The sequence below is a fragment of the Phodopus roborovskii genome, unplaced genomic scaffold (assembly GCF_943737965.1).
Source record: "Phodopus roborovskii unplaced genomic scaffold, PHOROB, whole genome shotgun sequence".
NCBI lineage: Eukaryota > Metazoa > Chordata > Mammalia > Rodentia > Cricetidae > Phodopus > Phodopus roborovskii.
Window position 1 is genome coordinate 301,754 of NW_026125820.1, and position 23,674 is coordinate 325,427.

Genomic DNA, 23,674 nt, shown 5'->3' on the forward strand with positions numbered 1-23,674 from the left:
CCTTGTCTCTGTTGCCACATTTACTTAGAGGTAAAAATATTTTCTCTATCTATTATATGTTTTATATTGAATGACTAAAAATAGTTTTTCAGTTATCTTTATTAATGCCAGGCATCATGGAACCTGTCTGTAACCCAACACTCAGGATTGCCAATTGTTCAAAGCTAGTATGACCCTAATCCCCCCCCCCAAAAAAAAGCCTAATTTGTAGATAAAATTTTGGGTGGTTTATCCAAATCAAGAACTTGTACAATTAGCAAATATATACATTGAGGAGAAGATACTGTTAGTTTCTAATGTCATTGTTGTTGTTCTTCAGGTTGAATCTCCAGTAATCTGTAAAATCCTAGATACAGCTGATGAAAATGGACTTCTTTCTCTCCCAAACTAAATTAAAATTGAAGGAAAAAAAGATGATTGAAAATCCTCACTTCCTCTTGACCATTGAGCCCTGTCTACAGTATCACATGAAAGGACTGGCAACCTCGATGTGAAATACATGTGTATATAAGAGGTCATTGATAAACTTGTAAGGCAGACATTTGTCTCACTTCATTTATTTTGGTGTTATATGAACTGATTTTGTTTTGACTTTGCTTGGATAGTGTGATTTCAAAATTGATTCAAGCAGAGTTCACCCCATTCAAATGTCATAATCTTGTACTTGTCGAAATACTTTTAAGTATAATACCAATTGTGTAAATTACAGCACATATAATGAGTGAAAGAAGTAAAGATAATGAAGAGAAGTTGCTAGGAGAGTGTTGGAATGAGAGGACATGTAAAATGTGTACAATTCTGTGGTAGCTGCTCTGGGCAGGCACTGAACTAGAAGTGGGACAGATGACTCAACACCACTTATATCTCAAGAGACTTTTTATGACAAGTTGCTCCTCTTCCCAAACTTTTATGATTCTTCTTATAAGTGACTTTATTACCAGTGTATAGGTTGGTGTCTTCCCAAAATTAGAATGGTTCATTCTAAAACTTACAGGGCTGGCTCTCTATGGTGCCTGTGTGCAATTATTATTATAGGTTATAAATCTTAATTCTGGACAGTTTTACAGCATAGTATTTATTTCTAAGAGAATAAAGTTTTCATAAGCAGTCTTTTCATGTAATCAATGACCAATTATTCAGTTCCTTTATTTTCTCTTTTATCGTTTTGCATATATTTTGTACATCCTGTCTGAACAAGTATAGAAAAGTAGCCATAAGGGGCTGAGGTGTGGATATTTCAGAGATAGGGCACCTTAGCATGTTAGAGGCCCTGGTTCAACCTCTAGCACCTAAAATAAAGAGCTGGATGTTAGGGTCCATGCCTTTGTTCCCAGTACTGAGTAGGCAGATGCAGAGGGATCAAAAGTTCAAGGCTAGCATGGCCTTATATGACAGTCAAATGAAAGAAATAAATAAGGCAAGGAATTTCAGCTTCCACATCCTACCTATACTGCTCCAGTCTACTGCTCTGGGTACCCTTCGTATCTCAATAGTTCAAAGGTATATATGGTATAACTGCCTGTAGGATCAGCCTCCAGCAGCACAAAGCTCAAATGGAATCCATAGAGTCAATTAGTACTATGACTTTTTTATCTGATGGGGTTAAGGGAAAAAGACACACACACTTTTGATGGTTTTCTTCAGACCTTTTTCTTCTGCATTCTCTACTCTTTGTTTTCCTGGTGATATCCTTCTCTTGTTCTTGATGTTTTCCTTCTAACTCTATTCTTCCTTGTTTTCTCATTCTTGATGTTTTCCTTCTAACTCTATCTTTATTCTTGATATGTTCCTTCTAATTCCTTCTCTCACTCTTGATGTTTTCCTTCTAAGTCATTTTAACTGTATCTTTTTCTTTCCCTTACAGCTCATATACCTGAGGAAAATCTTTCAGGCAATATAAAAATTACATTCAGTTTTTCAAGTGAACGATTACAGTGAATACAAGTAAAAAACAGCATGTTTCCCATATCCCTTACACTTTTTGTATTACAGGTAGAAAACAAATTATCCCAAGAACTCATGGGCACTCATACCCAAAAACTTGTTGTAGATTAGCAATGTGTAAGCAAGCAAAGTATTCTTTTACTGACAGGCTGCATTTTTTGGTTACAAAGAAAGGACCAATCACTTTATTACTTATATTGAAAGATAATCTTATAAGGAATCCCAAATCTAAACTTTTATATATGAAAAAGAATCAGTCAGCTCTACTTTAAATCTTTAGAATACATAACCATTCATTAATAGATTGAGGGCAAAAATGAGTACAAGGAATTAACCATCACCTTTGGTCATCAATCAATCCTAGCAAGAAAGGCATGCCAGCTAATAATAATTGGGCTGCTTTGTTCTTGTTCCCTGACCTTACAGAGTTCCTCATTCAACTATATGCTTTTCTAAAACTTTAGATTGTCTTCTTGGGATTTTCACTTCAGAGCTATTTAACAAAGTCATCTTAGTCTAATTTTAAGTTCTTTTCAAAGACTTGTTTCAGCTATGATCACATCATAGTTTTATATGTTGAGGGACTGGATACCCAGCTTCCTCTAAATGTAGCATTGTTTAGAAAATGGTCACTTTCCATATTAATTTTCATAGAAGTAATGGGATAGCTAAAATTATCTTTAAATACTTGTTTTCCTAATGTAGAACACCTTGAGGAGACAAGAGGACCAGAGGAGTAGGAGTGGGGACAAGGAAGATAATAGGAGCCAAGTGTGAGGAGATATAATGATTGTAGCTGAAAACATCAGAAAATATGGGACAGGCTTCATGGTTCAGATAACTAGATAGAATTTTAAGATATATGCTTTTTTATTGTTTAAAATGTTTTTATTGGCATGTGTTTATGTGTGTGGTTTGGGGTTTTGTAAAGACAATTTATTTCAAGTGTTTAACCCCATGTTGTTTCCTTTTCTTCCTTCCCTCCCACACCCAACCATCTTTTCCTTCCTCTGTCTTTACTTCTGCTTCCATATCATTCGTGTGTGTGTGTGTGTGTGTGTGTGTGTGTGTGTGTGTGTGTATGTAAATGGTTTTATATTGCTCTATAAGCTCTAGGATCTATAAATGAGAGAGTCTGGCTTAATTTTGCTTAATATGATGTGTTAAGCCTATTTTCCAGAAAATAATTTTTTCTTCATAATTGAATAAAATGACATTATGCAAATATAAAAAATAAAAAGGCTAAAAGAATGTAAGTGTGGTAGTGGTGAACGCCTTTAATCCCAGCACCTGGGAGGTAGAGGCAGGTGGATCTCAGGTAGACTGGTATACAAAGTGAATTCCAGGTGAATCAGGACTATATACAGAGAACCTGTCTTGAAAAAACAAAAAAAAAGAAAACAGAAGAAAAGAAAAAAAAAGCTAGCTGGGCTACTGAGACTCACATGTTTTTCTTTTTTTTTTTTTTTTTTTTTTTTTCCGTTGTTGTTTGGTTGGTTGGTTGGTTTTGAGAGAAGCTTTCTCTGTGTAACAGTCCTAACTGTCCTGGAACTCACTTTGTAGACCAGGTAAGATCTGTGTACCTCGGCCTCCCAAGTGCTGGAATTAAAGGCACGTACCAACACCACCTTTCTTTCTCTCTTCTTTTCTTTCTTTCTCTCTTCTTTTCTTTCTTTCTCTCTTCTTTTCTTTCTTTCTTTCTTTTTTCCTTTCCTTTTTCTTTTTCTTGGTTTTTCAAGACAGGGTTTGTTACAAGTAATTTTCCCACCAGCCTGCTTTACAGGTCATTGGTTTAAAAGATGACATAAATTGTGAAAGAGAAAGGAGTGGACTTTCTCTTTTCCTTTGGGCTCAGCGCAGGGGTGGGGCCTGTTCTCTTCCCAAGAGTACTTACTGCAGGCACAGAGCAGAGGGGATTCTCCCTGGGAGAACTATTTTCCCCTCCCAGTGTGCATCCCACGTAGATGGCAGGGACTATGAAAAGAGCCCAGCTTCTCCCCACTTCCACACAGGGACCAATCCTGACCCTGAGCAGGAGTCAGTCAACAAAACAAGCAAGTGTTCCCTGCTTCTAGAGTGGACAGGTGGAGGATGTGCGCATTTCTCTGGGTGACCTGGCAGAATCAAAAGGATTTGTTTCTCCAAAAACAGGAATTTCCCACATCAGAGAAAACCACTGGTTAATACAGGAAAACAGAACTGCAGAACTGACCAAAAAAAAACACATAAAGACACACACAGATAGGCAGACACACTGTAAAAACAACTAGGAGTGGCTACCACACATTCATACACTGGAATAGACAGGGGGTAAAGTGATGTCTCACATGGATTCTGGACACTGAATCAGCAACCACACCCAACCTCTCCTATGTGTCCAAACAGAAGGCTCCTTAACTAGACTTAACCTCCTGAGATGACAGACCAGACAACTGTCTAATTTGTTTCCTTTTGGGGTTGAAGTGTTAGACCCCTCTGAAGTGTTTGGCAGTGATTGAACACTGGAAACCTGGACCATCTCAGGTGTCCCTTTCTTGTTCCAAGGGGCTCTGAGACCTTCAATGTCTTAAGGTCTGGTCTCTGGGATCTTAGTGGGGCCTCCAGAAATGTTGTGGAGTGTTCACCAGAGAAAACTGCTTGAACATGTTTTTAAGCCAATAGAAGAAAGTCTTTATTAGCCACCTAGGGACTACAATGGATGTTTGGGACCCTGTTATAGCCCTGAGCCTTTTTTAGGGTGTACTTTTAAACAAAACAGTGTTCTGTGTTGACATACTTCAGTTAACAAGAATAGTTACCCAGAAGCCGAACCACAGAAGCCAAAATGCAAGGTCAGTACATTTAGAGACTTCTCCAAAACTATGGACTCTGATTAATTAGGCCTTTGTTTTCGTTGTGGTGGGTAGTGCTGTCTACATGCAAGTTTTACAGCCTGAATGGCACTTCCATCATGGAGTCAGTTGTGCTAAGTTCTGGGGGCCTGTTACACATGTCTCTAAAATTTCCAGGGCCTCTGCTATGATTCATTCATGACATATATATTCATGACAAAGGATCCAGACAACATCCCCAATTTGCCACTGATATTTCAAAAGTCATTAGATCTCCTGGATCATATAATCCAAGTGGTAGAACAGACTGCACAGCAGCCTAGACCTGTTAAAAAGCCTTCTCTTCCAGGTCCCACTCAAAACTAGGAGCTTTCCAAGCTCAGTATATGGGCAGGAGTAACACATCCAAGTGAGGAATGTGTTACCCCCAGAATCCAAATAGGCCCATGAAGCAATGTGTTTCTTTCTTGGTTGTAAGAGGGGCCAGAAGGAATATCTGTATATGTCTACTCAACTCCTAGAAAATTTACTGAAGAGGAAGGTTCCTATATTTTGAATAAATTTATATCCCATCTTACGATTTGCATCTGCTTTGCCAGTAAGTCTAGGCTATCTCCTGCTCACTTGGTCTAGTCAGCATCATGTCATCAATATAATGGGCCATTGTAGTACCTTGTACTACTCAAGACCACTGCAAACAGCTATGATACAAGGCTGGAGAATTAGTATACTCAATGTGTAACAGTGAAAGTATACAGTTGTCTTTGCCAGCTGAAAGCAAATGACTTCTGGTTATAATGTAAACCAGTAGACAGGTAAATAGAGAAAAAAAAAAAAAAAGCATTGGCCAGGCATTATGACTCATGCCTTTAATCCCAGCACTCAGGAGGCAGAGGCAGGCAGATCTCTGTGAGTTTGAGGCCACCTGGTCTACAGAGCAAATTCCAGGACAGACTCCAAAGCAATACAGAGACCCTGTCTTGAAAACCAAAAAAAAAAAAAAAAAAAAAAAAAAAATTCAATAGTTACATATACCACTATGTATAGTTCCGTTCAGTTATTGATTATTTGACTAACTTACTCAAAAGTTGTTTACTATCAGGCATAATTACTCACACCTATAATCCCTGTCAAAGAGTTTGATTTCAACTTGGCCTACACAAAAAAGTTCAAGGCTAGCCTGAACTCAAATATGAGATCATATCTTAAAACAAACACAGGCCCAATAGAGTCAAGGACTCACAGGTGTGAGGGATGTTCCTAATAGAGCTTTATTCTTGTGGGAAGACAGTTATAATGATTAGTAATATAATATAGTAATAATAGTAAGTAATTACCCATAACTATGTGGAATGAACTATGTTCTCACAAATGCATTGTTAAATCCTTATGTACTGTGTGTTTATATTAGAAGATAGCATTTTAAAGGATGCAATTAAGTCAAACTGGGTCCCAAGGTGGTGCTATCATTATGGTATTAGGGCCCTTATAAGAAGAGTTACTAGAATGCTGACTTCCTCTCTCTTTACCATGTGAAGTCATATCAAAAAAGCTAAAAACCAAATGTGTGACCTCAGATACCAGTCTTGCAACCAAAGAGCACTTCCTTACGCCAACTGCTATACTGGGGACTTCTTATTCAAGAATGCCCGATTCAGCAAAAAGTATCCAGAATGACTTTGATATTTACTAATCCTGTGGCACTCTCACCTCACACCCTCCTTTCTATAACATCATCTCTGTATTTCTTTATTTTTTTATATACAGAAGCAATGTCATGTCACATAGGCAGAGAAACTGGCCTCCAGGTAACCAGACCCTATGCAGAATGGGCTGATAAGAACACATCTAATCCTCTAATGCCACCCAGGGGTAAAGGCAGCCTGGATATTGTCACATTTCATGGGTTACACATTTACCAATACCTACTTTTCAATCCAGAGAGTTATCCCCATCATATAGCATGTCACATATGCCCTAATTCCTTTCCCCGGCCATGTAGGAATAAAATCACACACTAGTTAGGCTTGTCTCTTTGTCGTGCAAAATCTCTTCATCCATTAAAGGCCTTAAGGCTAAATTTTTTTCAGAACCCCTCTCACTGGTGTACTGTAGCTGCCAACAGTATTAAGAAACTAGAAAAAAATGCATGGTTTTGTCTGTGTTTCTGTGTGTGCAAAGGATAACACAGGTGTGGAGTTCAGAAGACAGCCTGCAGGAGTGAGTTTTCTTCTTCCAGTGTGGGTCCAGGCTTGGCAGTAAATATGTTACCAGCTGAGCCATCTGGATGGCTCATTAATAAACTTCTTGCCTGGAGGACAATTTAACTCATCACCTCTCTACCAAATCTCTCCCTCTCTAAAACCTAACAATTACAACCAGAGTTTTAGAGCAAAAGGCCAGGCCCAGGAAATCATAAAGAGCTAGCCACCTAATTAATAAATAAACTAATCATAAAGATTTAGCCATCCACTATTATACAATGAATTATTATACAAGCAATTAACATTGAATAGTAGTAGAAAAGTGAGGAAGACAGTGCATATACTGGGAAGGGAAGCAGGTAAAGTAATGCATGCCTTTCTAAATTATCAGATCCTCTTTAAGGCAGAATCCATAAGGATAAGTCACTGTCCTAAGATTGCAAGTCACCTGTGTTCCAGGGAGAGCAAAGCCTCAGAGGATGGGAGTTTATGGGTGGAAAATTATCCGTGATATTGATGCTATACTCTGAAGAAGAAATAATCACCTCATGGGAACCTAATCAATCGTGAGCTTGATCTCTAGTCACCTTACAGAAACAGTGACAGTGACTAACCTGAAACCTTGACAAAGACTACATAATTACTCAGACTTCTTTCCCCACTGTCTCAGTTCATGGTGAGCATGGTGACACAAGCATGTACTGCTGGAATTCAGGGAAATGCTGTCTATTCAAGATCAACCTAAACTATAGAGTGAGTTTCAGGGACTAAATTGAAACAGACCCTTCAGCAACACTCTCTGTACCCCCAATTTTTAAGTGTAAAGCCTATTCTAAGATAAATCTAGGCTGACTGGACCCAAAATCTGATCCTCTTCCCAATGCATACATTAATTGAATCCCCCTTCTCTGTTTTGTTTTGTTTTAATTCTGTCCTGCCTCTTTAATTGGTGTATTGGATTAGGGAAAATCAAAACAAACAAAAACCTGCAACCTTTCAAAAGATATGATGTACTAGCTAGGCTACCAGGGATGGAAATGAGTTAGGAAATACCAACCACAGCTTCCTGACAAAATATAGAAGCAAGCAATCTCTATTATAGCACCCATGCTCTTTGCTTTATCTTATTTATGAAGGTATGTTTGCCCTCTCTATTTTCTTCTACTTTTATAAAATATGTTTGTTGGGGTGAATTTATACCTTAGCCCTTATGTCATAGTATATAAATTAGGAATTGAATTAAAAGAGTAATGAACATCACTGAGAACACTGCTTGACATGACTGTGTATCATTGCTCAAGAAAGTGTGTGTGTGTGTGTGTGTGTGTGTGTGTGTGTGTGTGCGCGCGCACGCGCGCGCATGCACATGCACATGCAGGTATGTATGTAGACATCAAGTCTAGGACCCTGCACATGACAGTCATGGGCTGTACCACTGAGCTATATTCCCAGACCTAGAAAATATGTCTTTAAGTAAGAGACTGTATTATCTCATGAGGGAAGATGATGGTGGTAATTTTGCTGCTATTTGGAAGTAACAAGCTCTCTTGACACCTATACAGCAAGTTGTTGAATACAAAAATACTGCTGCAGAAAAATCTGGACCTGTATTTTATTAGCAAAGCCCAAGTTGTATCTTCTTTACATTTAGTTTGAGCCTAGGATTTAATGATTCAACCATCTCTTCAGACCACAAATTACATCTGCTTATGACCTTGGCCAGGGGAAGGTGGGGAATGAGTTAACACTAAAAAGGTATGATGAATGGAGGTTCAGAATGGACTATGACTTGTAATTCACTCTGTCCACAGAAACACCACTTTGTTGATATCTGATGTGTACAAATATGAACAGCTAAGAAGGTGGTAATTGCTGTATAGGTGTCAAGAAGGCTTGTGGAGGTGATAGTTAACAGTAGCTTGCTGAACCAGCAAAATACTGGTGTTAACCTAACAGGATCTGTGAGAAGGTTTCTATATATTGAACTGATGTGAGAAGAAGATCCATCCTAAACGTGGGCAGCATGATTCCATCAGCGGATTCCTAGGCTGCACAAAGCAAAAAGTAACTAATATACAATTCTTGCTGTGGAATCTTTCATATATACTTATCATACAGTCCTGAAAAAAGGTGACTTTATAGACGTCTAATCTTTTCTTACTACACTTTCTCCTGATTAAATTTACATCACATACAACCTTGATTGATAAACTCAAGTGAAGATCTATGACACAGATACATCAGGAGAGCAAGGTAGGAGTATCAGTTCAAGGTATTCCCAGGGTACAAAAGTAAGTTCAGCCAGCCTGGGAAACTCAGTGAGACCATCTCAAAAACTGAAAAGGGGAACTGGGATTATAAAAATGATCAGTGGGTGAAGTCACTTGAGTTTGATCCCTGAGACCCACATGGTGGGAGGAGAGACAACTTCTCAGGTTGTCTTTAGACCTCTATACATGTACACACAAAAGGGGGGGTGGAGCTGGGGAATGTAGGTTAATCATAGCACTTTTCCAGCATGCATGAAGACCTTCTTAAGTTTAAATATCTCCACACCTGCTGGGAAACAGTCTAGGAAAAAGATCGTGGGGGTAATTATTCTTAGTATGACCATACATGCTTAAAACTGTAGAAAAACAAGTTATCTTATTCCTCAAAGATAGCTTTTTTTATCTAAGGCTGAACATATTTGTTGTACAAATGTGAACACTGTCATACTCTAACGTTTTTTAAGGGATTGGACAGAAGTATAAAGGAATCTAACTGGCAGTGCACTTGTCTAACATGCAATCCTCAATGCTCAACAGAGGAGGGGAAGAGAAGCAACTCTTACAAAGGAAAACATTTAATTGGACTTGTTTAAGAGTTCAGAGATTTATCCCATTGCCATCATAGTGGGAAACATGGTGGCACATAGGCAGACATGTTGCTGGAGAAGTAGCTGAGAGTTCTACATCTAGATTGGCAGGCAGAAGAAAAGACATGTGCCACTATGTAGTGAGATAGTCCTTCTGTGGCACTGGCCACGCCCATTGGGGGTGGAGCCATGGGCGGAAGTGACCTGTAGAAGGAGGTAGGAGGGGGCCAGGAAGGTGCTCTCTTTCTGGAGTGACTCGGACAGGAGAGGATCGGGTTAAATTTCCTGGTGTTCATCTGTCTAGGTTGTAAGTTATTTCTCCCTGAATAAACATCTATTCAGCCTATTTGTTTATCCTGATCCTTATTTACCACAATACCACTAGGACTGTCTTGAAACCCCAAAGCCTACCCCTAGTGACAGATTTCCTCATAGGTAGTGCCACTCCATGCATTCCTGCAATCTGAGAGCTTAGGAAGGAGAGACAGGATTTATAAATTTGAAGCCAGCCTATGCTACATAGTGCAAATCTAGACAGGACACCATATTGAAACTTGACTTTTCAGCAGTGTGCTAGCATACACCTGTAATCTTAGTGGTAAGGAAGCAGGAGCAGAATGAGTTTGAGACTAGCCTACACTATATAGTAAGATCCTGTCTCAAATAAATAAATAAATAAATAAATAAATAAAATACAAGTAAACAAAAAACCCAAAGTTAGAATTTGTGGTATTTTTATTTTCCAAACTTATTTTAAAAGTACATTAAAACATCAGATAGAAATCTGACCTAATGATTAATGTAAGAACACTTATTAAAATGTTTTAGAGATATATAATTTGCACACAGTAAGCTTCAAGAGAAATATTAATGTACCCTGCAAATTAATCATATTCAACTGAATCCTCATTAATTTATAATTTTTTAGCCCTTATGAGGTGACAAGTTATATGTGTCAGTCTATATCAATATCACCATTATACTGATATACAAAGATATTATGTAGCTTATAAAGAAAAAATTTTACCTCTATATTTAAAGAAAGGAGGGGAGTCAAGGAATCTAGCCCACTATGTATTTCATGCAAATTAAATCAATAATTTCTTGTTGAACATAGAAACTGAACATTTTCTGTGTTTATGATTTGTCTTTATTATATAATTTTTACTTCTCAAAATGGGCCCCATGCTGATCAAATAATTTCAAACACAAAAGTCACACAAGGAAATGTAACATTTAAAAATTTACAAGAAGTAATTTTTATAACCTTTTATAAGTCACATTTTAAATACCTGCACTCTCAAAAGAGATATATACCTTTCTCATGAATATAATTTCTCAAATATTTTAAAGATTTGATTTTATATTACATGTATGAGTGTCTTGCCTGCATGTATGTCTGTGTATCATATGAGGGCAGCGCCCATGGAGGTCAGGAGAGAGCATTGGATTCCTTCAAACTGGGTTACAGATGGCTGTGAACCACCATGTAGGTGCTGAGAGCTGAACCTGGATCCCCTAGAAGAACAAATGCTTTTAACCTTCAAGCCATCTCCCAAGCCCCACAGATATATACCTTTAAAAGTGTGAATAATCTTGTTACTGATTATAAATTTGCTTGGACTAAATACTAAGTTTTCAATTAAGACAAAATCTAAGACAGCCCGGGCTACACAGAAAACTCCTATCTTAAAAAGTAAACAAATAAAAAACATTTCCACAAAAAAAAAGAAAGACAAAAGTCTAATTGGTATTGGGCAGTGGTGGCACACAACTTTAATCTCAGCATTCAGGAGGCAGAGGCAGGAGGATCTCTAAGCTCAAGCCAGCCTGGTCTAAAGCAAGTTCCAGGGCAGCCAAGGCTACACAAAGAAATCCTGTCTCAGAAAAACAAAACAAAAACAAAAACATCTAACTGTTAATTTGCCAAAATTCTTCAAATAATTTTGGAAGAGGATATTAGATGTCTTAATTTTCTGATTAACATGATAACCATATTGTGTTGAATCTATAGAAACACAGTTGAAACAAGTGGGAATGATTTCCTAAAGAATATCCAGCTACCAAAATAAAGGAGAGTGGATATAATATAAAACTTAGTGGCAAGAATAAATAAAAGAAAAGAGGGAGAAAGAGGAGAGAACTAGGTAGGCCAGTTCTAGAAGGTGAATTTGAAAACGTTGCCTCACACTTAAATTTCTGAAACAGATCTGACCAATGAGCAAGCTAGGCTAGTTCTGGCTAAGGCTCTCAGCTCCTCCTGTAATATTGGAGTTTGGGCAGAGCCTGGGACAAGGTGTTCTGAGCTAAGAGCCTTCTGTTCCTGGCACTTCTGAGTTTTGAGAATAATAGTTGGATATAACAGTTTGTAAAGATACTCTATTTGGGGTCTAATAGTTAATATTCCAAAATTCTAGTGAATTCAGATCCTAACTGCATGACCAAAATTAAGGCACCTAATAAAATTTAGTTTCAGGTGTAAGAATAACACAGTTGCTCATTTCCAGTTTAAAGTTAATGAGAGAATGTAAAAATTAGTTTGGGGCTAGGGATGTAGTTCAGTAGTAGACTGGTTGCTTGACATGCATTGGACCTAGGTTCAATCTCCAGCCCCATAAAAATAGAATGAGGGAAAAAGCCAAAATCTAAAAACCTCCATCTGAAAATATTAATAAATCACCTTGAAATTTTTTTCACTGCAATATTTAAACTAGAAATGTTATTTCTAAGTATTTATGTGAATCTGTCAAGTGGCTCATACAGAAGAAAAGCGCATATCAGCCCCCTCCCCCTGCATCTCTATGTCTTCTTAAATAAGGGTAGCTTGTGTTAAATACATGATGTATGTGTGCAGTGCCTTCCACAGACAAACTTCGGAGACACACTATGCCTGCTCTCTCAGAACAGTGCCCCATTCTGTAGTGTAGTCCTCTATGTAGGATTCTGGGTTAAGGTCTTTCTGAAACAGCAATTAACAAGAAACTACCAAAAGCACTTTGTAAAGCTAGTTACTCAATTGACATAAAACAACAATGTGTAAGAAGTGACAGGAATTACAACTCTGTGTTGTTAGGTAACTGTCTTATAAGATGAAGTGCCTCCCACTGTGTGAAAAAAAAAAAAAAAAAAAAAAACTTTGGATAAGGACAGAGGTACATGTAACACATTTCTAGTTTCTGCTTTGACATAAGGTTTTTTGTTTTATTTAAATCAACTTGCCACCAAAAGATTATACTGTTTTCTATTTCAGTACTTCAATTTCATATCTTTATAAAAATAACATTTCAGAAAGATCACTTTTTCCAAACACCTTTTAAAAATGTGGCCAATACATATCTAAAGACTCATAACACTGACTCAAAGGGTTATCATCAGTAGGATTGTTCCTGGCATCTTCTTAATAGTTTAATACAAAAGGTTGGGACTCACATTAGAGTAAAAACTGAAATAAACTTTTACATCAAATCTTAAAATGCCAAGATACCATGAAGCATAGCAGATATTAATATCTCAGAGAGAAGAAAGTCTAATTCTGCTGACTCTTCAAGTTATGCTTTGCCACTGACCTTAAAATCTTTCAAAGTCTTGGAAAACCACCTTCTGGATTCTCTGGCCTTGTGATTTTAAACAGAGGGGATAGGAATCTGCTTTGCAGACGTGCTGTCATACTCCTGCATCAGATCATTGGTGGTATAATAGTGCATGGCAAAGTATGAACTGGCAAATCCAAAAGAGTTTGCTGTCTGTAACTTTCCCAGACTGCTCTCTTCCTGGGAAGGGCTGCTGTTATAGATGCTGTAGTAAGGTTCAATGCGAGTGTTGATGGGTGTTGAGCTGCTCTGACCACAGTGCTGGTGTCCAGCAGACACTTTGGGACTTACCACATTTTCCTTTGAGTGGCTTGGGCCACAAGCCTGATCCACAAATTTCTTCTGTGGTTTTGGAGACAGCATGTAGGCAGAGTTTGTCTCATGATGCGAAGATTTATTTCTATTGATTTCAAGGTTACCTTTTCCCATAGCTCGAAGTCGAGTCTTCTGTTTGCAGCAGAGAAAGCCTAGGCCAACGTACTGGAGGCACCAGAGTACTTTCCTTCTTAGCCCAGCACTGTTCCGGGAATATATAAAAGGATTTAATCCTGATTTGAAAAATATCAGAGTAAATCCAAACAGTTCAAACTGGTAAAGGATGAAGCTCCCATTGTCAGACAGAACCACCTGCACCAGGGAAATCCCCAGAGGAAGACAGCACATCAGGACTGACAACACAATGATTACACAGGTGACCACAGCTTTGGAATCCTTGGCAGTAGACAGGTTGATGGCTGATACCAGTTGGAATCGATTGGCAGAAGGGATCTGCATCTGGTTAGGATTCTTCATGTATCCATGAGTCTGAATGTGCTTTAGTTTGTTGTAATTCTGGTTCCTGTACAGAGCTGGCATAGTGCACTGAATAGGATCTCCACCTCCCTTCACAGATGCTTCCATGAATGGCTGTGGTTTAGAAGCATCAACTGTGATCACAGGGGGGCACTTTTTGACTTGAGTATTCTTCCGTAGGGTCTGAGCAATCATGATGTAAGAAACAGATACCACGGCAACACAGAAGGCAAAGTCAACAACATACAGGGACAGAATGGCTTTCCCTTCTCCAGCCATCAGACTGGACATGGGAAGACACAGGTGAGACTTATTGGTTCTCAGTGTAGCCAAGGTGGCAAGGGTAAAACTGGTGGCCCAGAGAAGCAGGGTGAGGAGCAAGATGCAGGAAAAGGAGGCTGTGCAATTAGGTTGCTTCCCTAATACCATTCGCAGCCGGTGCAGGGCTATCACAGCCACTACCTTGAGGGACATGATGATGAAGCCTGAACTGGTAAGGTGGAAGGTGAAGCAGAATGTATCTGGGATGCTGCTGGCTGAGCTGAAGAATAGCACAAAGGTGAACATGGGGGCTATAACCCCACAGATGAAGAGATCACAGAAAGACAGGTTCAGGATCATGAAATCAAAGTTGGTTCTGAACTTCCTGAAAGTTGGGTCAAAGAAAGACAAGAAGACAATAAAGTTGCCATAAGATCCTAGACAGAAGATAACGGCAAGCAGAAAAGTGCAGGTCACCAAGGTGGCTGTGTGGATAAAACCTCGAATATCCTCCTGGAGTGAAGTGCTGTGGTTTCCTCCCTGCAAGGGAGGCATGTACAGCAAGGTGGCATTGGGTGCATTCTGAAGGGGGACACTTGAGTTCATCTTCAGAGAAGGGTTTCTTCTTTGTGTTGTCAAAAAAAAAAAAAAAAAAAAAAAAACCAACAGGAAGACAGTCAGGATCTCAACTCACAGACAAGGGACATGTGCCAAAAGAGGGCCAAGAAAGATAAGCCTGCACAAAAGAAAAAGTACACCCAGAAACAGAAAAGGATTAGCGAGCACAACAAGTGCATTCCACTTTACAAAAGCATTCAAATCTCTATTGCTTTGAAAGGCATGTCACAAAGTTAACACAGAAAGGGCATCCCAAACCAGACACTGGAGACACACGGGAGCATGACTTCTCCACTGGAAGTTCATGATCTCTTCCTGGGTGGAGATACATCAGGGTGGTTGCAGGAACTACATACAGGGACAAGGGGAACTAAATCTATCTCTCAGGAAGGAGCTGAGAAAGGATAAAGGGAGCTCTGGTGAAGAGAAGCCAGCTGAGTGAAAGGTGATGGGCGGGGAGGAGAATGAACAGCTTGGGAAACAGAGAATAGACTCTGTAGCATGACTGACTCAAGCAACAGAATATGCTTGAAATACTAGCAGGATATTGTTCATACATAATGTGGCCCCCAAAAATGCTCATAAATCACTGACAAATCCCCTTATTTTCTCTAAGGAGAAACCACTATTTCTAAGCATTTATTCTTTTCCAAGTTTGAAAGTTAAGTTCTAGGCCAATGAAAACCCTCTTTTGAAAAAGAGAAATTCATGTAGGACTATTTTTGAAAGAAGATTAAAAAAATTAAAGTAACAAAAAGATGCCTGAGATTATATTTGTAATTTCTAAGGTGCAGAGCAACCCTTTGGGGTCTGAAGACATAGCACAATGGTACTGCACCTGATAAGCCTATGGGAGGTTTGCTGTTTGATTACCAGCAAACACACACACACCATACCACTATGAGAGCTAGAGAGATGGTTTAGTGGTTAAATGTATATACTACTCTTGCAGAGGGCCCAGGTACCAGTCTGAGAATCCAGACTGGGTGGCCCATCTATATCTCCAACTCCAGAGGGTCAGATGCCTTTTCTTGGACTTTATGGACACTTGCATTCATTCATACATGCACCCCACACGCATATACACATACTTTAAAAATGAAGTAAAATTTGAAAGCACCACTATAGCAACTCTAAGTGTTAGTTATTATTACAACAGGAATGTTCTCATCATCAAATAAGATGTATGCATTCTGTATTCATTAACTTACATTAACTACATGTGTGTCTTTGGGCAGTATTATGCTAGCTGCTGAATGCACATAGATGATTAAAAAGCACTTTGTATTTTAAAGTAATAACCTTCTTGCTCATTTCTTTCCATAATTATTTTTCTCTCTTATGCAAGGAAATGTAACATATACTCACACCAATCTTCATTGTCCATCTTCTCTCAAACAAGAATCCAGCAAGACAGATAACATTTAGTACCCTGTTCTTGACAACGTCTATTTTAGTCTAACATTGCAGGGATAACCAATGGCATTGAGGAGGTCCAGAGCCACTCTGCCACTCATTAAGACAGAAGCAGCCTCTGCTGCTACTGCAGTGGCCACAGACAGCAGAACACACATGCAGACATCAACTTTGCTGCAAAACCTCTATGGGAGATAAAAGTATAAATCTAGAAGCAGTATTTATCAATGATTACAGTTACATAATAATGGATAGCTCTCACTATTTTTAAGATTACATGCCTGTTTATAAACAATTTTGATATTGTTATAGTGAAAAGACAATGTTTTACTGCTGGCTAAAATAATGTTCCTTCCTTGGGGTTAATTTATAAAAAGGGAAGAACAAAAACCCTGTCTGAAAAGGCAGGGAGAGCAGAGATACTAGAGTAGCAAGAAATGACAAGCATGGTAGAGAAATAAAGACAATTAAGTGGAACCATGGAAGTTACAAGACCCAAGCTATATATGTAGAAAATGAGTTGACAAGGCACCAACAATGATCAAGGGAAAGAAGAAACAGTAAGGAAAGGAGGGGGGCAGGGATACAAAGTGGTGGCACAGGCTGTAATCCCAGCTATTCAGGAGGCTGAAGACTGAGGCAGGAAGACTATAAGCTCAAAGCCAGCCTGGGCAAACAAAGAAAGAGAGAATGAGAGGGAGGGAAGGAGGGAGGGAGGGAGGACGAACTAGAAAGAAAGGCTAGATGTTATAGCTTGCCTGGCATGCATGAGGTCTTAGGTTCAATCCTGTAGTTGGGAAGGTGGTTTGGGATTACTGTGGGGGCAATGTTGTATAATCAATTAAAAATATGTAGAACTCAGCATTAGGAAATAACAACAATACAATCTGTCAGCACAACTGTCAATGTCTATTTAGAAAGTGTTTATGATATGCTGGGAACTGTTCTCAGGATTCCACACTACTCAATCTCCCCAAAGCCTCAAAATGATATCTGTTGTCTCCATTCTGAAGATGAGGAAACACAGTTGGAAAGATCACTCTGCAAAGTGGCATAACTACCACATGTACTGAACAATTGCTTCTCAAAGACCACATTCCTTTTTTTAACTCCAACACACACACACACACACATACACAGAGAGAGAGAGAGACAGACAGACAGACAGACAGACAGAGACAGAGAGAGAAAGAGAGAGAGACTCACATTCAAGAGAGGGATACCTAGGTCAAAGCAAAATTACAACAGCTTTCATTTATTGCTATGCTCCCATACCTGAAGCTTTATATATCAAAGTTTATTTCACTCTCAAAACAATCCTATTAAGTATTTTTAAAAATTCTGTTTCCAAGTAAAAGCTCCTGGAACACAAAACTTCAAAATCAATAAAGAACAGGAGATAAAGTCAATCCAGAGCTTAGTACTAACTCTTGGGGCTTTAAGAGGAAATTAAGAACAAAAACAAAGATATAAGCTGGACATGGTGACATATTCCTTTCCTGCCAGCACTCAGGAAGCAAAGGCAGGCAGATATCTATTAGTTCAAGGCTAGCCTGGTCTACAAAGTGAGTTCCAGGACAGCTAGGGGTGTGACACATAGAATATAAGATGCATATATATATATATATATATATATATATATGTGTGTGTGTGTGTGTATGTATATACATCACACACATACGTATATATATATATATATATATATACATATATATATTCACATACATACATCTCCTGTGTTCCTGTGTGTGTGTTTTGTGTGTGTGTGTGTGTTTAGTGGTTAACTATTCCTAAACATTAAATGTTATTTCCAATAAGTTTTATCAGAATTATTTTGTTAAAAGACCACCACTGTTTACATAGTTCTATGTCAGCTCAACACAGGGTCATTTCGAAAGATAAAACTTTAACTGAGATAATGACCTCACCAGACTGGCCTGTGGGCAAACTTGTACATTTTCTTAATTGATGATGTGGGGTCACTGTTGGTGGTTCTGGGTACCATAAGAAAATAGGCTGAGCAAGCCATGAAAAAAGCAAGTTAGTACACAGCTGTCTTCTACAGCATCTGTATCAGCTCCTGCTTTGAATTCCTGCTCTGACTTTCTTGTGTGATGTACTACGAGTTGTAAAATTAATAAACCTTTTTCTCCGCAAGTGGCTTTGGTCACAGTGTTTTATCATAGCAACAGAAACCCTAACTAAGACAGGAATGCATGTGTAGTAGTTCTAAGGATTATTTGTGTAAACTAGGTCTCTGTTTCCATCATGTGAATCCTCAGGATTGTTGGGAAGGACCTTTACTGGTGAGCCATCTCACCAGCCCAGAACACTAGTCTTAAGCATATATATTAACCACAGAAGACAGGATGAGCAGAGTGTATTAGCACACATCTGGGGAGGCTGAGCCAAGAGGATCATGAATTCAAAGCCAGCCAGGATTATATAGCACATTTCTAGTCTTGATTACATACATATGATGAGACTTTTTCAAAAAATTCATATGCATCTAATTACAGTTGAGGAGGGATGCTGAGAAGAGCCAGGAGTTCCAAACATATCGCATACTGTCAACTCCTATTAAAACGCAGTATGGCACAGGACTTTAATTACAGCACAGAGGAGGCAGAACCAGGCAGATCTATGTGAGCTTGAGACCAGTCTGATCTACATAGCAAGTTCCAGGCCAACCAAGGCTATACAGTGAGACTCTGTTGCAAAATAAACAAAACAATATGTTTAAAAGTTGGATGTGGTGGCACAAGCCTGTACTCCCAATTACTCACGAGGCTGACGCAAGAGGACCACCTCCTTGGATGCCAGCCTGGGCAACATACTAAGATCCCTGTCTTAAAAAAGAAAACGTGTGATGCGTTACCAATATTGTGCATTTTAATTTTTGAAGCAAAAGTTAGGACATTTATAAGCTTTACAAGTTAACTCATGACTTGGGTTATTCCAATCAATCCCAACCCCAACAAGTGTCGTTTCTTCCTGGCAGGCATTTTCTGAGCCTAACCCCCCACACAAAACAAAGTTCTGCCCCATCCCCGCTGATTTGAATGGATCTGGGAAACCTCAGGGAGGCCAAATAACTCGCCCAAGGTCAGTGAGATTATTTCAAACCTCCCATTCTCTCTAAACAGCTGAATTACCCTTTGAAGCTGCCAATAGCTGACAGGGTGGGAAGATCTGAGTCTCTGGTGGAGGGAGGCTGTGGAGCACTGTGCATTGCAGGTTTATCCTCATCAGTTAATGGCTATGGGTGGGGACCCTCTAGCATTGAAGGAAAAACAGGCCCAAGTCGGTCTAGCAATGCTTGGATCCAGACTTGTGGTGGTGGGTTGTGGTCCATCCATTTAGAGTATAGGAGCTTCCTGAAGGCTGCAGGTGAACACTGCCATCCTGCCAGGCCAAGCTCAGCTTGTTCCCCCCTCCCGCTTGCCTGGAGTCCCACTGGTCTGGGCCCCTGGCCTCTCACCTGTGGGCTGGCCACAGCGCAGCCCTTCCTCCTCCAAGTCGCAGTCGCGACACCAGCTGCGCCCGGGGACCTGGTTGCTGCCAGGCTAAAGGATTCATCGCCATTGCCATCTGCATCTCCATGCATCCCTGGAGCCTAGGCGAGCCCAGCGGAAGACGCAGTCACCAACCAACAGAATACCGGGAGCGGCCCCTCCCTCCAACCCTAGCCGCCCCGCCTGCCTGCACCCTCCCCGCTGCCCGGATTGTGAAGTGCGCAGAACCATCTTCAGCCTTGTGGGCGTGGGCCAGGACCCTAGGTTTGCCTCACTGTGATACACAGCAAGGAAGACAAGGCAGGAATACCAGACACAGGGCAACCCTGAGGTAAGGCTTGCTTTAGGAGGCGACTAGGAGTCTGAGATGAGTGGCCTCTAAACTGAGAGTGCCTGTGGATAGCTGGCCTTCTTGGCTTTCTCACTAACCTATTTTTACCATCTCAAGTCAAAACAACTTCAACACATTATATGTGTCCTAGAAATATAAGTATGGGTGGGTGCAATATAAAACAGAAAACAGGAACTATTAAATTGTTTTGAGTGTGAAAATCTTGAAAAAGTGACGTGCAATCCAGCTAGGCCTATTTTAACAAACACCAACAAAAACAGACTGATACCTTCTTACCTCCTAAAGTCCACATGTCTAAAACTAAACTCAATTTGAATTTTAGTAAGCATCATCAAATAACACTCATAAGTTTGCTATTATGGGAACAAAATATATCTCCTTTACTCCTTCAGGATTCCAGCCTGGTTAATTAGGTTTCTTTTACTTTTTTAATCTCATCGGCTATTTAGAAATATAGAATGCTATTTAAATGTTCCTTCTTCCAGCTGGTACTAGGTAGGAATCAAAAACTTTAATTCCATCAGGTGAAATATTTTGTGGAGCCATTGCTACTACAACCTCCCTCCATTTTCTGTTAAGTCTTTCTTTATAAAATCAAACATGTAACACGTTTTAATATATTTAATTTTCCCCATACTTTTTTGCTAAGAAAGATGTTAGAAGAGTTTTGTAAAATATCAGAATTGTTTAGAAAAATAGTACTCAAGGAAAATTCCCAAATGACTTTTCACACATATCATGTTCTACTTCCTAGACACCTGGCAATGTCAGTTCTAAGATATGCTGCCAGTAAGGGTAACATTGTGCCCCAGAAACAACTGAGGGGTGGGGAGAGTAATTGGCAGTTACAGTGTAAATTCTGACCCAAATTATATCTCTCCAAATAAATTAACTACTGCTTGCATAATTTTCATTTAGACATAACGTTGGACTAGAACCATCAGTTGCACCTCACATTGAAAAAGACCAGAAGAACTCCACTGAGATCTGAGAGGGAGGGAGTTGGGGCACATGGTTCTAGAGCTATGTGGGGGTTGCTCAGAAATACAAAATAATAATGTGCACAAATGTGGCAGCGAGGTTGAGAAACTCTAGAACACCCATATACTAATACAAAAGACAAAATCTGCAAATAATCAGGGATAACAATATATTAACATGTGAACAGGCTAATCTGTATAAAACTAGCATTCCAGCACAAACCGACTGACATGCCATTAACATGTCCACTTGGGGAAAGCATGTATTAAGGCCAATAAAATGTTCATATTCACTAGGCATAGTGGCAAACAATTGTAATCAGGAGCTCTCCACCTAAATCTTATTCCTTAGTTACCCTGATATAAGCTGTTAAGTGTTAAAACAGGCACTGCAAATGTATTCTGAAGTATAGAAAGTGGAAAGCTATTTTAATATTCAACAGTGGAGCAATACTCAAAACATGAGATAGATCTTCAAAGGCACCCCCTCAAGTGCTGGGGTTGGACTCATGGAGTCTGTCTGCTGTGCTAGGCAAGCCCTTGACTGTTCAACTAAACTCTGGTCCCTCAGTCACATTGCCAGTGAAGAAAATAGCCTTTTCCAAAGGATCCCTTCAGAAACTAGATTATACCTTTCAAACCCCTCCATTTTGTCCTCTCCTTTACTCACCAAAGCTCACAGAAACCTCTGCCCTTTCCAGTCTAATCAACAATGGCTTTCTAGTACTGCTTGCCTCTTGCCTGCCAGCTTGTATCTTGTTGACATACTTCTTGTTCCATCCTTAATGTATCACATATTCTAAAAGCTGTATAAGATAGCATCAACCATCCAGTTCTCTCTCCAACTTGAAACCACTTGTAGAAAATCATGCAATGACAAAACACTTAATTTCAAAATTCACAGTATAATCTGGGGGAAATGTCAAACTAATAAGCAACAAACCTACTATTGTAATAGCCAGGGAGAATGCTGGGTACTCTGATTAACACCGCTTTTAGGTCCAGCAGAAAGAATCTAGATCTAGGTTTTCATAACTGATAGACTAAGTCAATAAGGAGTTTTTGGTTTTTTTTGAGATTTTAGTCTTATTCTGTAATCTTCTGGCTCAGGATCCAGAATGCTTTACTTGTAGGTGCTACCCTAGCACTTTAAAAAGATGTTGGTGTAATGTGGATTGATCAAGCCAGACCGCCTGAATAGAGTACCAGGTGATCCTACATTCAAAACAGCTGGACAAAGCAGCCTTACAGACTACAGCCAGGATTTCTGCATCTTCTTAGAATCCCCCATGGCAGCGCCCCTTACCAGCAGGAAGTAGTTTGGAAATTCCCAAATATTGTCTATAAATGTTTGTTTTCATTTAAATGGACTCGGTTATATAAAATAAATAAAAAAGAAATATACAAATTTTAAAGAAATGTTTCCCTACTCTGTAATTTTAAAAAATGTCGTATTAAAAATATTCTTTAAAAAAAGTATAATACTTAAAAATAAATAAATAAATAAATAAATAAATAAATAAACAAACAAACAAATAGGGCGTAGGTGAAGCCCAAATTCCATCCAGCAAAATTTAAACTAAGGAACATACTGACTACCAAGCACACATTTCTTTAAATTCTCACTTAGAAGCTAAAGCATATATTTTATATTTTAAATTTCCATAACAAAACTAATAAATAAAATAGGAAAGAGAAAGAAAAGAAAGAAGTGGGCAATAATTTAAAGTCTCACTACTTAATTAAAGGGTGATCTTAGAGAATCACCCATTTACGTGATGACAGAAAGTTCATCTATACTATTAAAGGTGGTAATCACTAGTCACTTGTGGCTAGCAAGCACATAAAGTATGTCTAGTGAGCCTGGCACTTAACAAGGCAGAGTTAGGTAATTCATTCTGGCCAAAGTGAAGAAATTCACAGATCTAAATCTAAGAAGGCAAATAATCCACAAAAGTTGCTGCCTAGAAAACTGTCTTTTCTTAATGAAGACAGAAGTCAGGCATCAAAAACAATCTTATTTTATTGAGTTTTAAATTAGTTACACAATTGAAATAGTGAATTAGGCATTACTCTATATTTATGTCTGTGTATGCTGACACTTCAATATTCGACTCAGACCACTGCTGTGATTAAACTGGGAAGCTCAGTATGTAAATATTAAAAAATATATTGTACTGTTCCTTTAAAGGTGTGTCACAAGATGACATTCATTAACTTGTAAATTATTCCAACTAAAGGATACCCCAAACTTCATACAGGCAAACATGTTATCATTTAGAGATACACACAAAAAGGTACATAAAAATCCAGA

The 23,674-nt window shown here is 39.0% G+C and overlaps 2 protein-coding genes across 2 annotated transcripts in view; one reads left to right on the forward strand and one right to left on the reverse strand.

Annotated features, from left to right (window-relative positions):
- The window catches only part of Erlec1 (endoplasmic reticulum lectin 1), a 28,076-nt gene extending 26,955 nt beyond the window's left edge, over positions 1–1,121 (forward strand). The window contains exon 14 of the mRNA XM_051178753.1: positions 320–1,121. Coding sequence (XP_051034710.1) covers positions 320–391 — 72 coding nt within the window. The 3' untranslated portion in view covers positions 392–1,121. The remainder of the gene's footprint in view (positions 1–319) is intronic.
- Positions 1,122–13,438: 12,317 nt separating this feature from the next.
- Gpr75 (G protein-coupled receptor 75) lies at positions 13,439–15,137 on the reverse strand. Its single transcript, XM_051178754.1, has one exon. The coding sequence runs from the start codon at positions 15,083–15,085 to the stop codon at positions 13,460–13,462; it is 1,626 nt and encodes a 541-aa protein (XP_051034711.1). The 5' UTR covers positions 15,086–15,137; the 3' UTR covers positions 13,439–13,459.
- Between the last annotated feature and the right edge of the window lie 8,537 nt (positions 15,138–23,674).